This window comes from Melanaphis sacchari, unplaced genomic scaffold, assembly GCF_002803265.2.
Source record: "Melanaphis sacchari strain LSU unplaced genomic scaffold, SCAv2.0 Contig0_pilon_pilon, whole genome shotgun sequence".
NCBI classification, from domain to species: Eukaryota; Metazoa; Arthropoda; class Insecta; order Hemiptera; family Aphididae; genus Melanaphis; species Melanaphis sacchari.
The window spans coordinates 18,652,541-18,674,286 of record NW_020270366.1 but is presented as its reverse complement, the minus strand read 5'-3'; the positions used below and the strand labels follow the sequence as shown (position 1 = coordinate 18,674,286).

The 21,746-nt window shown below is 27.0% G+C and overlaps 1 protein-coding gene across 2 annotated transcripts in view; it reads right to left on the bottom strand.

Moving 5' to 3' along the window:
* Positions 1-859: 859 nt before the first annotated feature.
* Positions 860-21,746, bottom strand: part of LOC112598582 (pancreatic triacylglycerol lipase-like) — a 38,173-nt gene continuing 17,286 nt past the window's right edge. Inside the window, exons 3-7 of one of the 2 annotated variants that reach the window (XM_025345117.1) lie at positions 11,774-11,916; positions 3,084-3,335; positions 2,090-2,269; positions 1,248-1,419; positions 860-1,105 (exon numbers count right to left, since the gene is read on the bottom strand). In XM_025345117.1, the coding sequence (XP_025200902.1) occupies positions 1,009-1,105; positions 1,248-1,419; positions 2,090-2,269; positions 3,084-3,335; positions 11,774-11,916 (844 nt within the window). In that variant the 3' untranslated portion in view covers positions 860-1,008. The remainder of the gene's footprint in view (positions 1,106-1,247; positions 1,420-2,089; positions 2,270-3,083; positions 3,336-11,773; positions 11,917-21,746) is intronic. The other variant, XM_025345109.1, reaches the window with a different exon arrangement.

Genomic DNA, 21,746 nt, shown 5'->3' with positions numbered 1-21,746 from the left:
GTATGTTAGGAGGGTTTACAAAATACTGTTGTTTTTTGTGCAAGTGGGATAGGTAGTCGTGATACAGCAAACCATTTACATTAAACAAGATTGAGATCGACAAATTTTTAATGAGCCTGATATAAATAGTGTTCAATCAATTCCTTTAGTACTTTTATAAAATATATTTTTACCTCCATTACATACAAAACTGTATTCAATGAAAAATGTTGTGAAAGCCGTAGTTAAAAAAATTCCGAAAGATTTCGTTACCTCAAGTCCTTTAAGAAAAAATTTTTAATATAAGTGCAGCTAAATTGAAGGAAGGAATATTTATCGGACCTCAAATTAGAGAACTTATAAAAGACATTGATTTTGTGCGTCGTCTTATTGTTTTAATATAGGTACCTAAGCAAGGAGCATGGTAAACATTTTAATGGATTTGTGAAAACTTCTTGGGAAATCACAAAGCACTTACATATATGGATAGAATTAAAATTATTGAACACGCATAATAAGCTAAGATATCGAATGGTATTAAAAATTCATTTTTTACATTCGCATCTAGAATTTTTTTTCGGAAAACTTAGTTGCGGTAAGTATAATGAACAAAGTGAAAAATTTCATCAGTTAATGAAAGCTCGTTACCAAAGTTTTTAGAATAAAAGTATATTAGTAGACAACTACTAGATGTTTTATCGTGATGTACCTGATAAAAAGTGTATTAGAAAATTTATTTCACGTTTTTTACATCTGTAAACCATTACATTTTTTAATGAAATTAATGTATGGTAATTATTTTGTCAAATTAAATTGTAATTTTAACCATTAAAAATTCAAGTAAAATAAAATTGCTAAAACATTTAATTTAGCAGTTTTTTTTTCAAAGTATTTGTTTTACTTATAAAAAATGACATAACTATGAGTAAAACACTATAGGTGATAGATAGAATCTAATAACAGATTTGAAATCAGCACAAAATATTGATTTAGAAATGTTTATATTCAACGCTTATGACTAAAAAAAGTTTAATTTTGTACATCAGTGTTGCTTAAATAATATGGATCCTTTCCTCGTGAAAATGGCGATTGACCGTTTGTTATAAAATAGTAAATTCCGGTGTTGCTATAAAACAAAATTAACCTTCATTAAATTATCATTGCATCTATTATTAATAATCATTATCATATTTGCGTTTTCCGCATTGTAAGATGTAACGGATAGGTAGTTAATAATAAGGTGTGCTGTTACACACGTGTTCACTCACTTTCTGTCCACATGTTCACCCATAATTATTAATTGTGAATTATTGAACGATTTACAATATCTGTTTTTTTTGTAAAATTCGTAGCTTATGCATTTGACAGCCCAAAACGGATTGTTGGTGTTTATTGACTCGGCAAAATAATCAACAGCTCGTACGTGGCTGCACGATGCATCTATGGACAGTTCACAGAAATCAATTGGTGTTCAGACAATAACAACAAATACAGTGTATGAATACAGGGACAACGCACTCTTACACAGGGCCGGCGTGAGGGTGGGACAGTTGGGGCCAGAGCCCCGGGGCCCGAGCCTCCAGGCAGGCCCGTTTTCTGGGGCATATTTAGGCACAGTCGTACACGCCCTTTAGACCCGGGAGGTCAATTTTACTAATTTTTTGAGTAGAAAAATTATTTTTATACAAATTATATGTTATATAATTCAGAATTACAAGTTAAGCCGTAAACATTCGCGTCCGATCGCTCAAAATTAAACAGCTACATGTAGCTACTATATTATCATTTATCACATACACAACACAGTACGAAACAGTACACACAAAGATAACAAAACATACGCGCATTCAATGCGAGTTCGATCTGTGTAATCGTCTAATCGGTTAGATTACTGTATTAAAGTGTTATGTATATCTTAGTATTCTTAGTCAAATATGAAATAACTATAAGTAAAGGGGCCCGGAATTGATCAGCCCCGGGGCCCACAAATGTTCTCGCCGGCCCTGCTCTTACAACGGGCACGGACTTCTCTGAGATATTAATAACGCGTACTGTGTATAGTCCAAGTTAGTGTAAGTGCACTAAACAAAATATAAATAGGTATAATTACTTTTACCGCAGTCAGGTTGAGTGGATCCGTCATTGGCGTAAAAATCCAAGTGTCCGAGTGGTTCTTTTTTTCCCTTATCGCCCATGTTACTGTGCACCACGTCTACGAATTGCGCGTCTGACTTTTTCAATACTTCGGTGTTGAAAATCTTGCCGAACAGCGGTCTCGCTGGGTCTAGACCTGTAATGTACGAAAGGGTGGTTTCATTCACTTTCTCGTTTACTGTCCGCTACGAGAGGCATTGGCAAGTTGAGGACTGCGCCTGGGGGGGTCTTATAACGGAGTTCAATCCCCCCCTGAAATTTTTTGAAATATTCTCTAAATCGTATATGGACGTTGTCTCGGGCAATCGCGTTTAATGTTATAAAGTATACGAATGTGATAATATTATTATGTTGTTTTAATCAACAGTATCGCTAATTGGGCGGGTATACGCGCCAATTCGACTCGCGGAAGACTTTTAGGAATTTGGTCGGATTACGCAGTATTGTATCGTGTTATTATCATTTGTTATTGATTATGGCGGGTACCATGTCGATATCATCTAATGTACCTGTTGCGAGTTGGATGTTTGCGACACGTTTGACGTTGGGATGAAACGACGGCGAGAAATAATAACGAGTCGAGAGATGCCGAGGATTAGAAGGTTAGGTTAGGTATAGTTCTTCAAAATTGCGGATTGAAATTTGAATTTCCAATTATTGAGCCAAACTTTTTTTTCTGATGACTTTTGTTTTTGGCTTTTTCGATACTAATGACCATATGTTTAAAATATAACGCGATCTGTAGTTTGGGAACATCTGTATTAAATTACTTTTAGTTTCATTCTACCGACTGTTCGTTCGTCACTGTCTAGAACCCTTGCTTCCCAAACCAGACCACGAACCGATCGATAGGCCTATGATTTTTTTGGGGGGAAGGGGGTGGTGGTGGTGGTGGTAGTTGCGCGTTATATTGACGCGGGAACGCAACACACGTCGTAGTCCACACGTACCGGTTATCCGCTGGATCGTGCCGTTCATCTGCCGCCCGATTTGGCTAGCTACTTGAGCGCCCAAGCTGAAACCGACCAAGTGCAAGTTGTCAAACGACAGGTCTTTTCGCAATTTGAACAGCTGTTTCAGGAGCATAGTGGTGCATTTGCTCACTAGTGGCACGTTGTACACGGATTGCGGGTAACACGGCTCCCGCACTAGTTCCTTGTAGTCAACAGATATCACGTTCAAGTTTGAGTATTGAAAGTACGCTGGTAAGTAACAACCGAAGGACAGATATTAGATACATTTTTCGTCATCACTCATACTCTGATACGCATGCTTTGCGCCCCTCTCCCCCCACACACACAATTGTTTAAGACTTGCTAAATTTTTTTTTGTTTTGAGCAAACATGTTAGTCCGTACGCGATATTTCTAACTTTAAACCGTATTACACACGTAGGTATATGTTTCATCACGAATGATTCGATGTAAGCATTATAAGCCAACTCGATAAAAACTTAGCCATGTGGTGATTCGAGCCACATTTATAAACAAATTTTGGTACTGGCGCCTATAACCTGCAGCATGTTAAATGTTTATAGTTTATGAGGAAATAAAAATGTTCTATATGCTTTAACAGGACTTATCCTGTGTTGCTTAGTGGTCGTTTAGATCTATGTGATAATTAAAAGATTTGACTATTGATGGTTTTTTAAAAACGTGAAACCAAATTCTTATAATTATTAATAGTTTTTTTTTTTAAATACTAGTGGCGGCTCGCGTGCTTTGAAAGTGGGAAGGTGATATAAAATTGCTTCTTTATGGAAAGTATAGAACACGAATAATATTAATAATAGTTATTTAATTAAATCCATTTAATAAATATTATAAATTATTATATATATTTTAAATTATCAATACCTTTTTATAGAAAAATAAAAATATAAACTAAATAATTTCAATGTATATTTTTGAAAATAAATACCAAATTGAAATAATAATTGATTACGAGTTACGACCGCACAAAGTAACACGCGCGCAAGTTCGGAATCCGTGCACATCCGGCGATTAAAATCATCGCCCCAGTGGCAGTATTATTAATGTGTTCCCCCTTTTTAGTTTTTGTATTCCGATCATAATTATGACAAGCGACTTTTAACATCGCCCAAGCATCGCATGTGCCATTTGCAGGTCCCGGCACACGAATTGCGTCCCGATATTTAAAAATCGATAAGAAGCATGGGAGTCCCTAGAATTTTTTTAGAGGGGGGTGGTAAAATTAATTAAAAAAACGAATAAAGATTTTTTTATACATTTTATTTGTAGTACATTATCATGTTTTGTCATTATTACAATTAGGTATTATAATTATTATACATTTTATTTATAGAACATTATTATGTTTCGTCAGTGTAACATTAAATTATTACAATTAGGAAACAAATTTAAAATTTTAGGGGAAGCAAATGCTCCGTCTTCCCTCCTCCCCTAGGGACGCCCATATAAGAAGGTACATAAATTGCGCCTGGCTTTATCTAAATAACTACACGAGTTGCGTCTGACTTTATCCATACGACTATTTTATAATTATATTTTTTTACCAGTTCTATTTCAAATGGTAAGGTAACTTTTAAGCAGTGATGTAGTCGTAATTTAGACGTATACGCTTAAATGTGATTGAAATAAAAACGTGGGAGGCTTTGCCCCCCCCCCCCGCCATATAAATAACATTTAACCATGCACTGTGCAATAGATAATATTAATGTCTAATTACAGTTTTGTACTGTCGTAATTTGCACTGTTTGTAGAATAAATGCATTCCCATACGTGTATACCCGCGTATCATGTGTTATTCTATAAGTATACGCACTTACGGAAAATCAGAGAAGTGGGTATACTTTCCACTATACCACTGCTTTTAAGCATATTATACTTTTAGTTTGTATACGGGAAGGAAAATTACGTTTTTACGTCTTATAATTTTTTAAATATTAATTAAATTTTTTAATACTAATTTAATTTACATACCCATTTCTAATAATTACAAAAAATGACAAAAACCATATTTTTAACCTATCGATAGTTATACTGGGCTTTTGACAGTCTTAAGTCTGTAAGAAAATTACGTTTTAACGTTGGGACGCAACTCGTGTACTCGATAAATATCGTTGGGACGCAATTCATGTGGAAAATGGATTTCGGGACGCAATTCGTGTGCTACGAATTGTTATTGCCCATTGGTTATCGATTTTCAGAAGCTACAATGTTGAATGATTTATTTTTAAGCTCCCATTATCTGAAAATGTTTTCATAATATTTATTAGTGTAAATATAGGAAACACAATTTTTATTTTTGACAATATACTACAATATAAATTTGAAATTTGATATTAAACTTTTTTTTTTTATTTATTAAAATTAAAATGTATTAACATATTACAAGTTACAACAAGTTAATTATTATTAACAATTTAGAATTGTTATTAAACTTATAAATTAGTAATGAATGATAATTTTAGAAGGGGAGGCGATTGCTCCATCGCTCCTATTTACGAGCCGCCACTGTTAAATACATTGATTGCTTGTATTTTTTTTTGTTATTTTTAATAATAATATTTTATTGAATATAATTTGTACTTTAAAGAGTTCAAAATAAAACATTCCCTCTACTTTATAAATCAATCTGCAAAATCAAAAGAAAATTAAAGAAAAACCTGAATTTTGACGTTTATTTTTTTGATAAAACCGATATTGATATTTTCGTATATCTTGAAAAAAAATAATCGTAGATATTTGAAATTTTCTCTAAATAAATTGTAAAAATATTTTTACTCTTTTTGAGCTTATTTAAAGATGCTTAAAATTTGAAAATTTCTTAGTTTTATTTCTATAAATATGTCGATAAAAAATAATTTATCTAGTCAAAATTCTTGAAATTTTAATACAAGTTTCCACATAAATTTTTCTTTATATTTATATTTATTTAAAAGTTTAAAAATACATATGTACAATTTTTTTATTAGAATTTGATGTTTATAAACCTTAAGAAACCAAAAAGTTATTAATTATTATTTAAGCATCATTCAGCAGTTATGCGTTCTCGCAGTTTTGAGATTTTTACAGTAAATAAAACTGCAAAAATAACAATAATTTGTCCAGCGAGAGAACAGACTACGGTCCGAATGAAAATCGGTTCTTCTGCGCATCCCTATGCCATAGAAGAATCAGTTTCGATGATATGGGACTATGGTAGTGTACATAATTGATATGTTTTTTTGTTGGGCTGAGTGTAGTTACTTTTTGTTTTTAACGCGTTATAATTTATAATTAATTATTAGGTACGTGATATGTGAATTAAATTCAACTCGTTTTATGAATTAAAACCAACTAGTTGAGTTAGAAAGTTACTTTAAAAATACATTTTTATTTCACTATAAATGTTTAGCTAGTCAGTGCCAAGTCTTGGCATCTAAGATATAGGTACGTATCACGTATGCATTAAAGCGTAAATGAATATGTTGTCCTTTAAATTTATTCTTTTCACATATTGTTTGGTGAGATGAGGAAAATTAATTTTATAATTTAGATAAATTAAACTTTTTTTTTTGAAGCCACTTTAAATTCTTCAATTTAGGTTCCTAATTACCCGTGACACTGGATCAGGGGTCCTGATTCGCTTGTTCAGGAACTCCTGATGACTATAAAAATGTCACTGCGTAACTGATTATTGTAGATCTAGATCGATCATATATATTACGTGTGGGTCGTGTAAATGTTAGGCGTTGGATTGGGATGCGTAAACATGGAAATATTTCGTTCGAGGGGTCGAGGTACAGATTCATTCTCTCGTAAGTTGTGGGACGATGTGTACCTAGTTATGATGTTTTATTATTTGTATTTGTAATTGTTGGTTTGATCATACTAGATTGTTATTATTGTACGAAAAGACCCTTAATAAAAATATCTAACTACTGATGGATGATATAGCGTATGATTTAAGAATTAAATTTAATGAAACTTGAGAGCTATACATATTACGTTTAATTATGTCTGAAATAATTGACATTTAACGTTTCATTAGTGAGTGTATGATATTATTATTACGGGAGCACGCGAGGGTATACCTAAACGAGTTTGTATGCGGACTAGAATTTTATTTTAATTAAAAGTAAGTTATTTTGTGTTTTTAACTTTGCTGATATGGTAAAATGCAGAATTATAACAATAGATATCATAATTAATAATTAGTTTTAGAATAACTAAATCTAAATTATGTCGAGTACGTATCTATATAGATAAAAAAAATGATCTTATTCCCAAATGTGTTGTTTATAAGCGTTATCAGGTGATATGATTCCAACTAACATAATCTGTAAAATAAAAGCCTTTAATACATTCTATTTTTATATTTATCAATTATGCACAAATAAAATAATAGGATTTATTTAGATTTAATAATTCATGTTAATTGTTTGAGCGAAAAGAAAAAGAATATTAAAAGAAAATGTCATACTGCATAATATAACATTAACACAAAAAACTGAATTATTAAAAATAACAATTTGTTATTTATACTTTTATAAAATAAATATATATAACGATAATAAACATATGTTAAAAATTTAAAAAATAATGTAATATATGTTTAACACTTTAACTAGTGTTAAAATATTAACCTATGTGAAATTAGTTTTTATCAAGGTTACTATCATTAAGTTTATGAATATTGAATGCATGAATAAATCCACACCCTATAAAGTGTATAGTTTCACGTGTTTTGTAATATTATGCAAATTATCAGACTTTGAAGCAGCTACATTGTAGAAAACACCAGGATCAAAAGGTTTGCGTAGGTATGTAAAATAATAATTAAAAAGTGAATAAGTAGGTAACCGATTTGCTATATGGTTGTAAGACGTAGATATCAGGTTTACCTCATCATTGAGTAAGTCACTGTAATGGCTGTGTTTAATTTGAATTCAACGATAAATCTTTGTATACAAAAGATAATTTTTAGTGGAAATGGTTTGTCAATTTATATTATTAAGTATATTGTATGATATACGTATTTATATTTATATTATGGTAATTACTAATTGCTAATTTTAGTTATATATTTTATAGTAAGTAAAATTGTGGGTTGAATTTCATGCATTATGCAACAGCTTAAAATTAATCAAAATATTTTGAAAATTTTCATAGAATATAACAGCGGTTCCCAAACTTTTTTAGTTTACGTATCTTCAAAAATTAAAAAAATTCAATCACGCCTCCCTTGAATAAATGAAACAAAAATTTTTATTAGAGTGTATAGTACTAAATTAGTACATATAGTGTATATTTGCAATATAAATATTTATATCGCGTCTCTCCTGTTAAGTGCTTGCGCCTCCCGAGGGAGCCGCGCCTTACACTTTAGTAACTGTTGGTATATAGTAAATAGTAATATACGCATAAAGTTTTCAAGTTTCCTGAGATTATAATTTTTAAATTAAAATAAAATGTAAAAAAATTGTTTGATGATATCGTTATTTTACGTGTTCAATAAATTAATGAAAATCATTAATGATAAATTGTGTTATTCTATGAAAATAGTCATTGTTTTGTGAAGATGGTGTTTTGTACAGATTATTTTTTATGTTATTATATTTACTTTTCAATTCATGCAAGACTCGCTCTAACATTGCTACTTAGCCGCACCAAGAAGATCTATAGGTAGTTATAGCGATGACCATTTTGGCGTAATAAGCTAGTTTTGTCTCATCTTAGTAGCACTATAGTTGTAGTTTACGATTATAAACAATATAGATTTTAATAATTAGAGTGGTAAAAATTTGAAATATAGGATTTACGTTTAAAGTAGTATAAAGTTTATACTCAAGTGTACATATATATATACTTATACGTGCCTATAAGTTAAAATGATGATGATACATGATACGTTAGTTAATGTACAATTTATTTTTAATCAGGGACATATTTTATCTAATGTGGTAAGGTTTTCACCAAATCCCGTTACTCGTTTAATATGCCTTTGTTGACAGTATACTAAAACACTATATCCGATGTGATACAACAATAATGTATCATAATTATGATGATAATGTGTATGACTTTAATATGACGTGTCAAGTGACTTAGTAAATTCTTACCAAAACTTAAACATTGGCTCAATATACAAAGTTGAGCTAGTTGATAAAATTTGTTATTATGTGAAGTTAAATGAATTTTTGCAAATTGAACTAGACAGAAATTAAAAGGCTATTAATATGTAAATGGAAATTTTAGTTGCCCATATTATAAAGTTTTTTTTCTAGAATAATATTTTTTATTAACATTGTATACGTATCTTCTAAATAAGTTTAAAATACGTTATATTATGTACCTAGTATCATAAAGTCAAATACAATTAGGTTACATTAATACACCAATTAAAAATAGCGTTTATACAAATTAGAAAAACATTACTGCACAGAAACCTTGGAAATTGAAATAATAATTTTTTTTTTTTATTTTCATATAATTTAAAAATATATGTATTTATATTTAAATATTGTTTTGTTTGTTAGTTTTTAAACCAAGTTTTTTTAAAACTTTATCGTTATTTGTTTTTTAATTTCTATATAACTGTCAATTGAATTTTATATTTTTTTTTACTTCAACAACATAATTATTTTTAATTGCATTAAAATATTTCAGTTTTAAATCTATAAGTTTATGTATGTTGATGTATTAAAAATACATCGTAGGGGCATTATTCATATATTGGGGCATTAGCTATCTTAGTTGAGGCCGGAAATTAGAGTTTGCGTACATCTATATACATACCTAGTTCTTTGGAAAAATATCTTATGGAAAAAAATCCTCTTACTAGGAAAAAAGTCCTTACAATAAAAATCAATCTATTTTTAATTAATAATTTTAATAATAATTAAAGTAAATATACATGGTAAAATAGTTAGGTATAATTAATATTATAGTTTATTATTACTGTATTATAGGAAATATGTAGGTACATAGATTAGAAATATATTTGTTTTCCCTGTCTATTATAATAAAATCTTATACAATTTTAGATAATATAATTGTTCTGATTTTGTTTAAACATAATTTATTATCATTATATATTACTGAGTAATATAAAACATATTATAAAGAAAAATTTAATATGTTAAGCTTTGATAGTTTTTTTTGTTTACTTAGTACAGTGTTGAAACCTGAGGGTGTAAGATTTGAGATTTAACGAATAAATGGATAAAAAAATTTCCGACCTGCCAAGTAGTAATACTTCAATTTAATATATTTATTAACTATTTTCTATGATGCCTAATACAGAGTTATACATTTTAGTTCAGATCTGAAATTATATTTATGAGTGAATTTCGCCCAATAATATAAATATAAATATTATATAAATATATTTTTTTATCAATATAAATATTGATAAAAAAAATGTTCGCTGTATAAAAACATAGACAATTTAATACAAAGTTCACCATAAATAAGTTATTCAGACAGAAATCAAAATATCTAAAAAATATATGAGCACCATTTCTTTATAAATCTTTCAAGTTAAAATTTGGATGAAATTGCATACGATATTTGAATTATGAGTAATGATATTACTATTATTTTGTTATAGTTAAAAAAAAATTACTCATGGGGACATACTACTTTGATGAATATTATATATTTATATACACAATGATATTTTCAAATATAGCGTTTCCGGAAAAAATAATTTCAACCTATATACTATCAGTAATAAAATGACTTTATAGCAATATTAAAAACCATAACATTAATTATGTACGATTCATATAGTAGGCTGATAGGTAACATCTCTAGTCAGAATTATTTGATAAATCATTGATTTAAAATTGAATGTATCCATCACAGTGACTCACCCAAAACGTATCGTACAGCAGAGTGGTATCCTATTGTCCATTTTTTTTCATCATATTTTAAAAGATTTTGTTTGTTAATAATCTATAATTTATCTTGTAATTATTAATTAAAATTTTGTCTTAAGTATTCCATGTAGAGTTGAGATACGTCCCGATTTGACGGGACATTCTCGATTTTTATTATACTTATCCCGCATTACGCTTCAATTCTTGACGGGATGCGTAATATGTTATGATTTTTATGCGATTTTTTAATTTTTGTCCGGTATTCCGTCTTAAAAGTGAGAAGGACAAGAAAGTCCCGATTTTTTTACAACCACTTGGAGCAAAATATTTGTAGCATCTAACATTGTAGCAATATTGATTATTGGTACTTTATTTAAGGTTCCTAATCTATTTATAATTTGATTTTTTTTTTAGTGTCCCGAATCTCGTTTTTAATAAAGTGGGACGTCAATATCCCAATTTTTTTACAATATTATATTTCAAAAAGTTGTGTCTTGTGGGTTAAAAAAAAAATCCCAACCCGAATTCCATGTCCCTTTTAAAACTTTATCTAATTGATGAGCTTTATTAATATTTTTTATCGATTTTTATTTACATTTAAATCATTATTAAATATTTTTTAAGCAGTAGTCACTTATATATAATATTATAATAAATTCATTTTTTATACTGGAGATTTTTTTTCGTTTTTCTTTCGCAATTCGTTATGTAGTTTTACACAAACTGACATAAAATGCAGATTGTCTGTGTAAAAATGAATAGAAATATTATATTAGGTTAAAGTTACAGTTACCTGGTCTGAGCTGAGTATTTGGTGCATAGTCCTTGTAACCCGTGTAACCATGTATGAGCAACTTGATGGGCGCTTGCAGTATAAAAGGAGCGTTCGTGAAGGATTCCGGATTATTTAAGTCTAGTAAATAGTCTTCCGTTTGCCTATTTGTATTATATATAAATATTTATTATGTGTTGTGTATATATTTAAAGTAAAATAAAAAAACATATGTCTAAATAAAAGATTGTTACATTAATTATTATTTTTTTTTTTGTTTTACTATTTTTCTACGCAGCCCTTAGGGCACAAACGAACGTACAGAAACTCAACACATATACATATATAGGTACGTGATTATTATGAATACAATAATTATTTTGTCTTTTTCGCCACCGTCGTCGTTTGTTGTCTAATTAAAACCGTCTACGACACGGAGCGCTATAAAAACTCATAATAAATGTATGGCACACATACAAACACACATACTCGTATAATATAAATATGGTTTGAGAGTATTTTAATTATCCCAGGGGCTTTTGTGAGCCCACCCGGTTTCTGCCTTTCTACATGGTTTTTCCTCTGGCCTTTGCTATGTATATGGTCGGACTATTGATGGTTATAATGTTGTGTTTGCGTCGTATATATAGATTATAGTGTGACAGCTGCAAAATGATTGTTCACAATTATGATACCTATGTCTATATGAACATAGATAGTCGGAAAATAATTATGTAATATCATAACTGAAAACCGGATTTGTATGCATTTTAAATTGTAAAATATGCATGCAAACATGTACTAAAAAAAGTCAAAATATGCAAAAAAAAAAAATGCATAACATGCAAAATAAAATTTAAATTTTTACTAAATTTTATATTTGATTCTAATTTTGCAGTGATAATTATTTATTACGAGTATTTTTATTTAAATTTTCATAAACAAAAGTATAAGATGTATAATATAGCAAATATACAATACAAAAATTTAATTTGTTAAATCTTAATCTAATTTTAAGTCATTAGGTAATACATTATAAAAAAAATATTTCATTAAAATTAAAAATTAGATACATTGGTGATATAAATAAGAAAAAAATACGGTTTAATTTAGTATATTAATTGGAAAAACAATAAGTTATCAAAGATTATTCTTTGAGACGTAAAATATTTGATATTACATAAACGTACCTATAATCTGTTTTTTTTGTTCAACACCTTTTTTGATCGTTCAGTGTATATTTGTATAGTTTTTTGTTAAAATATGCAAAAATATGCAGAATATGCACACTAACATCAGAATATGCAAAATTATGTAGTACAAAATTTTGATACTTAATCAATCAATTAATGATTTGTGGACAATCATAGATTGCATGTGTATCATGTTGAAAATAGCGACATGCATTTTATACAAAATCTGGTCTTTAATCATAATAATGAATAATAGTAATCTTGTATATAAAATATAAATTATTGTTAGGCGATTTTTCCAGAACTGTAAATTCACAAAGTAATGACCAAACGATTAATGTATATTTATGGGTACCATTGATTCAACTTTAAGGGAGAGGGGGCAAAATATGTCAAAAAAGTTTTAAAATATAAAATAAATAAACGTTTAATCTTCAATTAATGTTACATATGCCGTATATTGTATAGCTACCAAGTCGTCAATATGACTATGTTGTGTTACGTCTTATCCTCCCCCTATAGACGCCCATATGCATACTCATACTATAAGTGTTCTTAAACTCTGACTGATAGATTAATACATTAAACGACAGATATAATATGTTGTCGGATTTTTTCCATCAACTTTTTATCCACTTTGGAGTCGCCTTGTGCAACAAGTATATATTGTAGTTGATACGCTAGACTAAAATTATTTCTGACGTACCTACAATCTACCTACGTACGGAAATTCTCATCATCGTCTAAGTTTTCTAGTCTTACAATATGTACAATATACATATAATATGTATTTATCGTATTCTACACAATATGTATGCAGAGCATTATGACAGTACAATACGTCTTGGTTGACAAGTCTCGCTCGTTAGTTATCACGTCCCCCTCATCGTTACCATCTGAAGCGTGAGTGTAAGCAATGTTCAATGGATTGTGATTTACTCCGGGAACGCTTCAAATCCTCAAAATACTTATTTAATATGTGTTTGAGATTTGTTTAGTTATGTATAGTGTATACGCAACGAGTTTTACTATAATAATATTACATGGACTATACATTTAAATGTTTTAGCACTTGTTGCTTAAAATTATAAGCCGGTGGTGTTATCGAATGTAAATTACTGTTATTTTTTTTCTTATGATAGACAGCGATCTGTGATATTGGCATCATGATAAACTAAATAGGCATTTCACCACGGACTAAGAGATAAGTCTATCTTAGTCCATAGTACGCCATCACATGGCACTTTGTTGCGTTTGTGACTTGGGACTTTGTATAGAATTCTCAGTATATATATATATTATAACATACGTGTTTCATAAGTTCGAAAAAAGTTTGAATTAATTTCCCATATTTTATATAGGTTTTAGATTTTATAACAGCATTATAGATAGGTAATCTATATCTTTATTTGAAATTTATATGCAGCTTAATATTCTAATGTGTATTAACCCTATAGATCTATATTAAAATCCGATATACTTGTTTGTTATCGCTCCGCCATAAATAAAATAAATAATATAATAAATAAATGAATTATACATATATTATTAATAATACAAGAAATGTGTAAGTAAGTATATAGGTATAATATATATATATATATATATATTTGATCATAGTTATAATGGAGATTGGATGCTAGAACTCAGTTAAATCTTTTAAGATGGTTTCAAATACGTTTTGTTCTCCGAGATTTGTTTACTCATACATTTTTGCCAAATACGATTCCATACAATTTCTTTTAGTTTTCCGACGTTTTTTATTTCCTTGTTTAGTAGAACCCTATAACCTCTCGATGTTTTGAGAGTTTGACTAACTTTGAGGCTTAAGCTTTTCAAAAATTTGATAAAATTATTGAGCCTGGTCTTATATATTTTTTATTATAGCTAATAATAATATAGATAATTACTCCAATCGACTACAGAATTTTGTCCCATTTTTAGCTAAATATGATGATTATAGTAACAATAACGGTACTCTAGCGTCGGAGAACAAAAAGAAAATTTCATGGAATCGCATTTGGCAAACATTTATGAGAAGAATACGTCTCGGAGAACAAGGCGTATTTGAAACCATCTTAAAAGATATATCTGAGTTCTGGCTTCCAATTTCTATTATAATTATGATCAAATATATATATATATATATATATATATAATACCTATATACTGATTTATGCATTTATTGTATTATTAATAATATATATAATTTTTTAATTTATTTTATTTATGGTAGGGTGATAACAAACAAGTACCTAAAATCCTTATAAATATGACAAACCCAAAATAGAGTTGGTAATTTTATGTAATAGGTACCTTTTTTTAATTTATAATAATGTGCATGGTGCAATAATGAATTATTACGATTAAACAACCGAGGGTTAACCATATAGTATATCTTTAATACTCAGTCTTCTGTCGGTCGTATTTATTTTATTTATTTATTTTCAAAATTTGTACTCTATATTCTTCATTACACCCTATAAGATACAATTTATCTATCTTTCCAGACGTACAAAAATGACTATTCAAAATTTATTATCTGTTGCGAATATTGAAAAACAATAAAAACGGTCTTTTGAGAGGTGACGTACACGTATCAAAGTACACGTCTTATTCAGATCTTTTTAAGCTTTTAAGCCTGCAAAATTATTCATTCACACCATTGGGAAAGGCTGAAAAATTTATAAAGATATGAAAGTAATAAATATATTTAGAACCATTTGGAATGTGAAAAATAAAATGGTACGTGCTGCTACTGCTCAGTGAGTTACTAGTTATAATTAGGTACATATAGTTCTATAGATATTATAGTTTATAAAAATATAACGTACATTTATTTAATTTTTAACCGTATGCCTTATTTGATGTTTTTATTAATTTATATTAACATTAAAATCTTTTAAAACAAATTAAAAGAAAGATATATAATTTTTCTAGGTATAAAATTATTAAATTTCAAAACATTTTGAATCATTAATTGCTATAAATATATTCTATTATTAAAATTATAGTTAACATTTTTTAATTTGAATTTTGGCCAAGAAAAATATTTGATATACTAAATACAAGACTATAGTATTTTAATATTATATATTTGTAATGAGAAATCTATATTTTTAGCATTAAGTTTCATGTTAACTGCATTTTTTTTTACTGAATGTAGTATTAATTTAAGTATATTAGTTCGAATATGCACGGCGTGTATTGTTTAAAATATTTAAAATGATATATAAGAATATAAATTATTTAAAGTAAAAAAAAAGTTTTATTTACTTATTGACAAAAGTTGATATTATCACTCCACACACGTAATACAAAATAAGTAAATTTAAGAACAGAGAAGAATACAAAGTACATGCAACGTGACAAGACATGTGAGTACAGCAAGCGTCCAATTTCTTCAAATTAATATTTGGAGATTATGGCATAATAATTTTATTATTTTTGAATCCTAAATTATCGTATGATGTATTTCAGAAGTGCTAAGTGAGAATAATTGGCTATAAAAAGATTGTATTTGTTTGAAAATGTATAGTGATATGAAAATAATTCTCGGTTAATTTTATTACATTCTATTCGGAAATTAATATAAGCAAATCGAATTCTTGTCATGTTTTCGTAGATTTAAAATGATTAAAATCTTATACATTACATATTTCATATATATTAAAATTGATACTTTGTAATAGACGTTTAATATTATTTATGGAATTATAGAATATAAATTATATTAAAATGTTATAATAAATAATAATACATTTAATGTGCTGGATAACACATAAACTGGTTAATGTAAGCACACAGTTATATTATTTAATTGCAATTTCAATTTCATTGTAGAATAAACTTGCAGAATTAATTAAATAACTAAGGCCATTGTTATCGTTATTATAAACAGTAACAAAACTTAAATTGACAGGTCATTTGGGAGATTAAAAAGAGGGTTAGAGAGGGATAAAAGAAAATATACTCTTTATTCTATGGACGAAACTAACATCTATAATTTTATTTATATTGAGAAATTATTATATAAGTATAAATTTATACATATATAGTATATTTAAATATAAGTACCTAAAAACCTATAGATATTGGTTATATCTATTGCAGTTAGAAAATCATATCTTTACACAAACACCTTTAATTTGCTTCAATTATCGTCATATTAATAATTAAAACACTTGTTTATAAAACTATTTTTATTATTATACTGAATTAGTTGTTATAATTTTATTTACAGCTAGAGTTAATTTAATTTAAGTCTAACACAATATAACTAACAAAATAAACATAAAATATTGTTAATAAATAATAATATATTGTGAAAAATAATGTTTAAAGAACGGCATTTTTAATATACATTATTCAATAGGTTATTCAGTAGTATTTCAAAAAAGAACCGGGATAATTTTTGTTCTTTTTTTGAATATTTTTAATTATATTTCTTGTATTATTAATAATTATTTTCTTTCTACTTGTTTAGTCAAATAGTATGAATTTTTTCAAATAATAACTTTAATTAAAAAAAAAAAAAAAAAAATTATAATGATTTAAGTACTATAAACTATTATTATTTCATTAAGCTTGTGAAATGTCGAACTGCAATGATGTATCAAGTATAAATGTAATAGACTGGCTTATTGTATAAATTTAAGTTATAACGGATACTTAATAATTTATTTTTAATTGACTCAAAATAATAAATGAATTATAACTATAATAATTGTAATATTTAAATAAATACTTTTTTTCACTTAATTTATATTGAAAAAGTAAAGTAAATAAACGAATCTTGAAAGACGCACACACCATTTTATTTTATAGTACAAATAAAAAAAAACATGAATAATTTAAAATTTAAAATAAAATTACAATAAAGTATGGAAAAAATGCACAAACAAAAACCAATGTAAAACTCACATAAATTAATTATATCGTTTTAAATTGGCACTTTTAAATAATTATTAAAGTTGAGTAGATTGTTGAATAGTCCAACTTTCAAAGTTATTAAATAGTATATATCCTTATAGTTAGTCAGACGATAAGATCTCACCACGAGTTTTTTTAGTTAGTTGTTAGTTGTTTATTAACAATCATGTTATTCATGTTTAATAAGAAAATCTATGATGGTTATATTAGAGACACTTATTATTGCTTAAATATAACTGGATTCTAGCATAACTATGAAAACATTTAAATAGGAATTATAATTATACCTATATAGTTTTGATTTATAAAATATGAATTAAAATGCAATGAGTATAATACAAATTGTGATTTTTACAATTATTGAAGTACATTGTACTTAACGTGTTATTAATTAGATACTTAAATTTAAGAAAATAGGGTACATATAAATATAAATGGTATCATGTATATGCATATTATTACCATAAGTAATGTATAAAAATAAAATACAAATTAGTAATCTTTTCAAGTTATTGACTGATTCAATTATGTAACTCGTACTCACATATTCATTATTTATTATAATAAATTATTTTATATGTTTAATATTATTATGTTCTCATTCCTACATCATAAAATGCGATGTAATATATAACATTGTATATTATGTAAATTTGACAATTAAACACTGCAGCGAGCATATTATATATTTATATTAGTGGACTGTTTTACTGTTCACGTGGGTCACTTTACGGTTTTACCATCCATAGGTATTATATGTTTATATTATGTGAAATTGCCACAAGGTACTTACAAGTGAAATAGATTTTGAGTGGAGTACCTGCGTAACTGAACTACAAGGGAAAATTGTTAAAACGCAAAGAGTGTCCAACGAATGGTTGAATATGTTAACTGTGAAAATATTATACATGTAGTTTAATATTTGCTTGTATGCTCCATTTTTTTTTTATATTAATATTAGGTATCTACAAAAATATTTTAACGTACAGTGTTTAATATTTAAATGTTTATTCAATCAGTTAAATTAATTAAAAGAGTTATTGGTTGCACAAAAAATTTATTTATTTTATGTTATCTAGAATTATTTGTTTTCTTTTTAGTATATATTAGTATTAATTTAAGAATGATTAAAAAGTTTTTAAACCTTTGTTTCATTTTTTATCATGGGCCTATTTGTGTTAGTGGTCTAAATATTCTGGCCTCTTCCCAAAAATGGTCTTCTTTATCTGTCAATAACTTATTTATTCAATTTTAATATTTGAGTATATTTAAAAACTGTATTTTCAAATAATTAGATATTTTAAGTTGTGTTGAGCTTATAGGAAATACAATCTTTTTTAAAATGAAAACTAAGTACTGTTTCTTACTAGTGGCTAAGTTATTAATCTTTACGTACTAAAGATATTTTATTGATGAAAGTTTTGCATCAAATATATAATATGTTTAATATATTTTACTATTTATTCTAGTAATTATACCTATTTACTACTGTTTTCAGAAATTATGAAACTGTGAAAAATTAATGTCAATTATTATAAGTTTTAAATTATCTTAGTGTCTATATCTTTTGAATGAGTTATATATATATATTTATATAGGAGTTCATATCAATTATAAGTTATATGTTTCAGTTAAATGAATATACTAAAATTTGTAAAATGTAACAATAACGATAATAATAATAATAATAATAATAATAAAAAGTTAGAAAATTACATTGAAATAATATAAAGTAATAGTAAAATGAATAAAATTTATAATTTTAGTATTAATAAATCAAATGGGGAATGAGGAATGGGTCTAATTGACTTGCTTCACTATACTGAACAAAGGATTCCATCAAGATGATGTGTAGGATAAATGAGAATAAAAAAATAATGGAAATGACAAAGGTTTTGAAAAGTGATAAAGAAATTGATATTATACTGGAGCATCAATATCAGAATCAATAATTTTAGACAATAACATAAGATTACTATCCAACCCTTTCATCAGCTAATGATTTTACGTTGAAGACATGGAGAACAGGAGAGTTATAATGTGATAGGCATTCAATTCTTATTAAAAGCACAAAATTTGAGAAATTTCTGCTGGACACGCTCGATATAACACCTATCTATCAGTATTAGTAATATGATCTTAGACTTCTGTACCATACTTCAAGATTGAATGAACAATCATGACTATAATTAGACTAATATCCACTATACTCAAAGTTTAACAACTCAGAGTCTACACGTTAAAATTTCAATGTATATTAATTAACATTTTTAAAAACTTTAATACTCCTTTAAAATTCATAATAATAGTATGTTATATTGAATACAAAAAGTTTTTCTCACCACAAAAAAGTTTTTAATTTGCGGAAAATATTAGTAATTAAGAATATTTATACTTAAAAGTCCTGAAAAACATAATTTGAATAAATTCGTTACTTAAAGAAAAATGAAGGCAAGTTTATTTGGTGAATCGTTTTGGTTAATGATACAGAATATAGTGAAAAAATTTTCAATATTACATTTAATAAGTTTATGATCATGAAATCTTCATATTTATATTAACTTCATAAGTCTTTAGAATTAATCTGTTTATTTTTTAATAAAGGAAAAATGTATATCCTGAATTTTCACATAGCTAAGAATTTTAATTTTTAAACAATGATTTATTCATTTAATTATGTTTAATCTTGCTCTAAAATCACTATACCTTTCAAAACAAAACATTGTAATGTTATTTCTTAACAGCATCGATCTTAGGTTGCTAATCTTATGTCACCGTTTCTACCTCAGGATTTTATTGTTTTGCACAGTGGTATTTTAAAGGATATAAAAGTACAGGTGCTCCTTTTCTTCCCTTTTTTAATTGTATTAGGTTAAATATATCATTCAATTAGTTTTAATCACACCTATGCATTAACAATGATTTTTTTTGTTATTACATACTTATTTATTGGCTATTATACGTTTCTGTGTAATTGATTAACTTAAATAATTATTGTAGTATAATTAATTGCATTTTAACAAACAACATTTGAAATAAAAATCTAGAGAACCTTTCAAATTATAATTATATAGTTTTAAAATTGTAGTTTTGTTAATTTTTATTTAACATATAAAAAAAAATTAAACCAAGAGTTATGATCTTATAGCTTTTTATTCAATGAGCTTTATTGACTTGAGTAGATTTAATTTTAAGAGCGTGGCCGCGTGGGTGAGCCTACATTTTTATTAAAAAATTTACAGCTTTAACATGTATTTATATTTTTTTCTTTATTATTATAAAAATTGTTGCAAGTTGTAGACATTATAATATTTATTTAATATTCTTATGTATCAATTTGAATAAAAATAAAAAAAAATTAGATTTATTTAAATAATAGAGTATTTGCTTGAAATTTAAATTAGATTATCTCTCAATTTTTTATTACATATATATTAAATTAAAATTAACATCATGCATAACATAGATGCTTAGTACCTTGTAACTTAATACAGATTTGAATGAAAAATCTGTAATTATTAGTATGAACCTTATAATTCAAAAATGCACATTTAAACATTTTGCAAAAATTTTAAGTATCTACGGTTATTTGTTTTTGAGTTACATTATAAAAACAAAATCGACTTTGTCGTTAATATGATTCATGTAAAAATTAATTTTTTCTTGTTTATTAAAAAAAAATATTGAGAATTTTTAATTTTTTTTTCACTAAAGCACAAAGAATATCTAATTTTTTCTTCAAAACTATTCGTAAACTTAAAAATCAAAGCGTTTTTTATACTACTTATTGTTTATACACACACGTAAAAAATACGCGTTATTATAACATCAATAAATCCATAGTCTTGTTCAGAATTTACAATCAATCA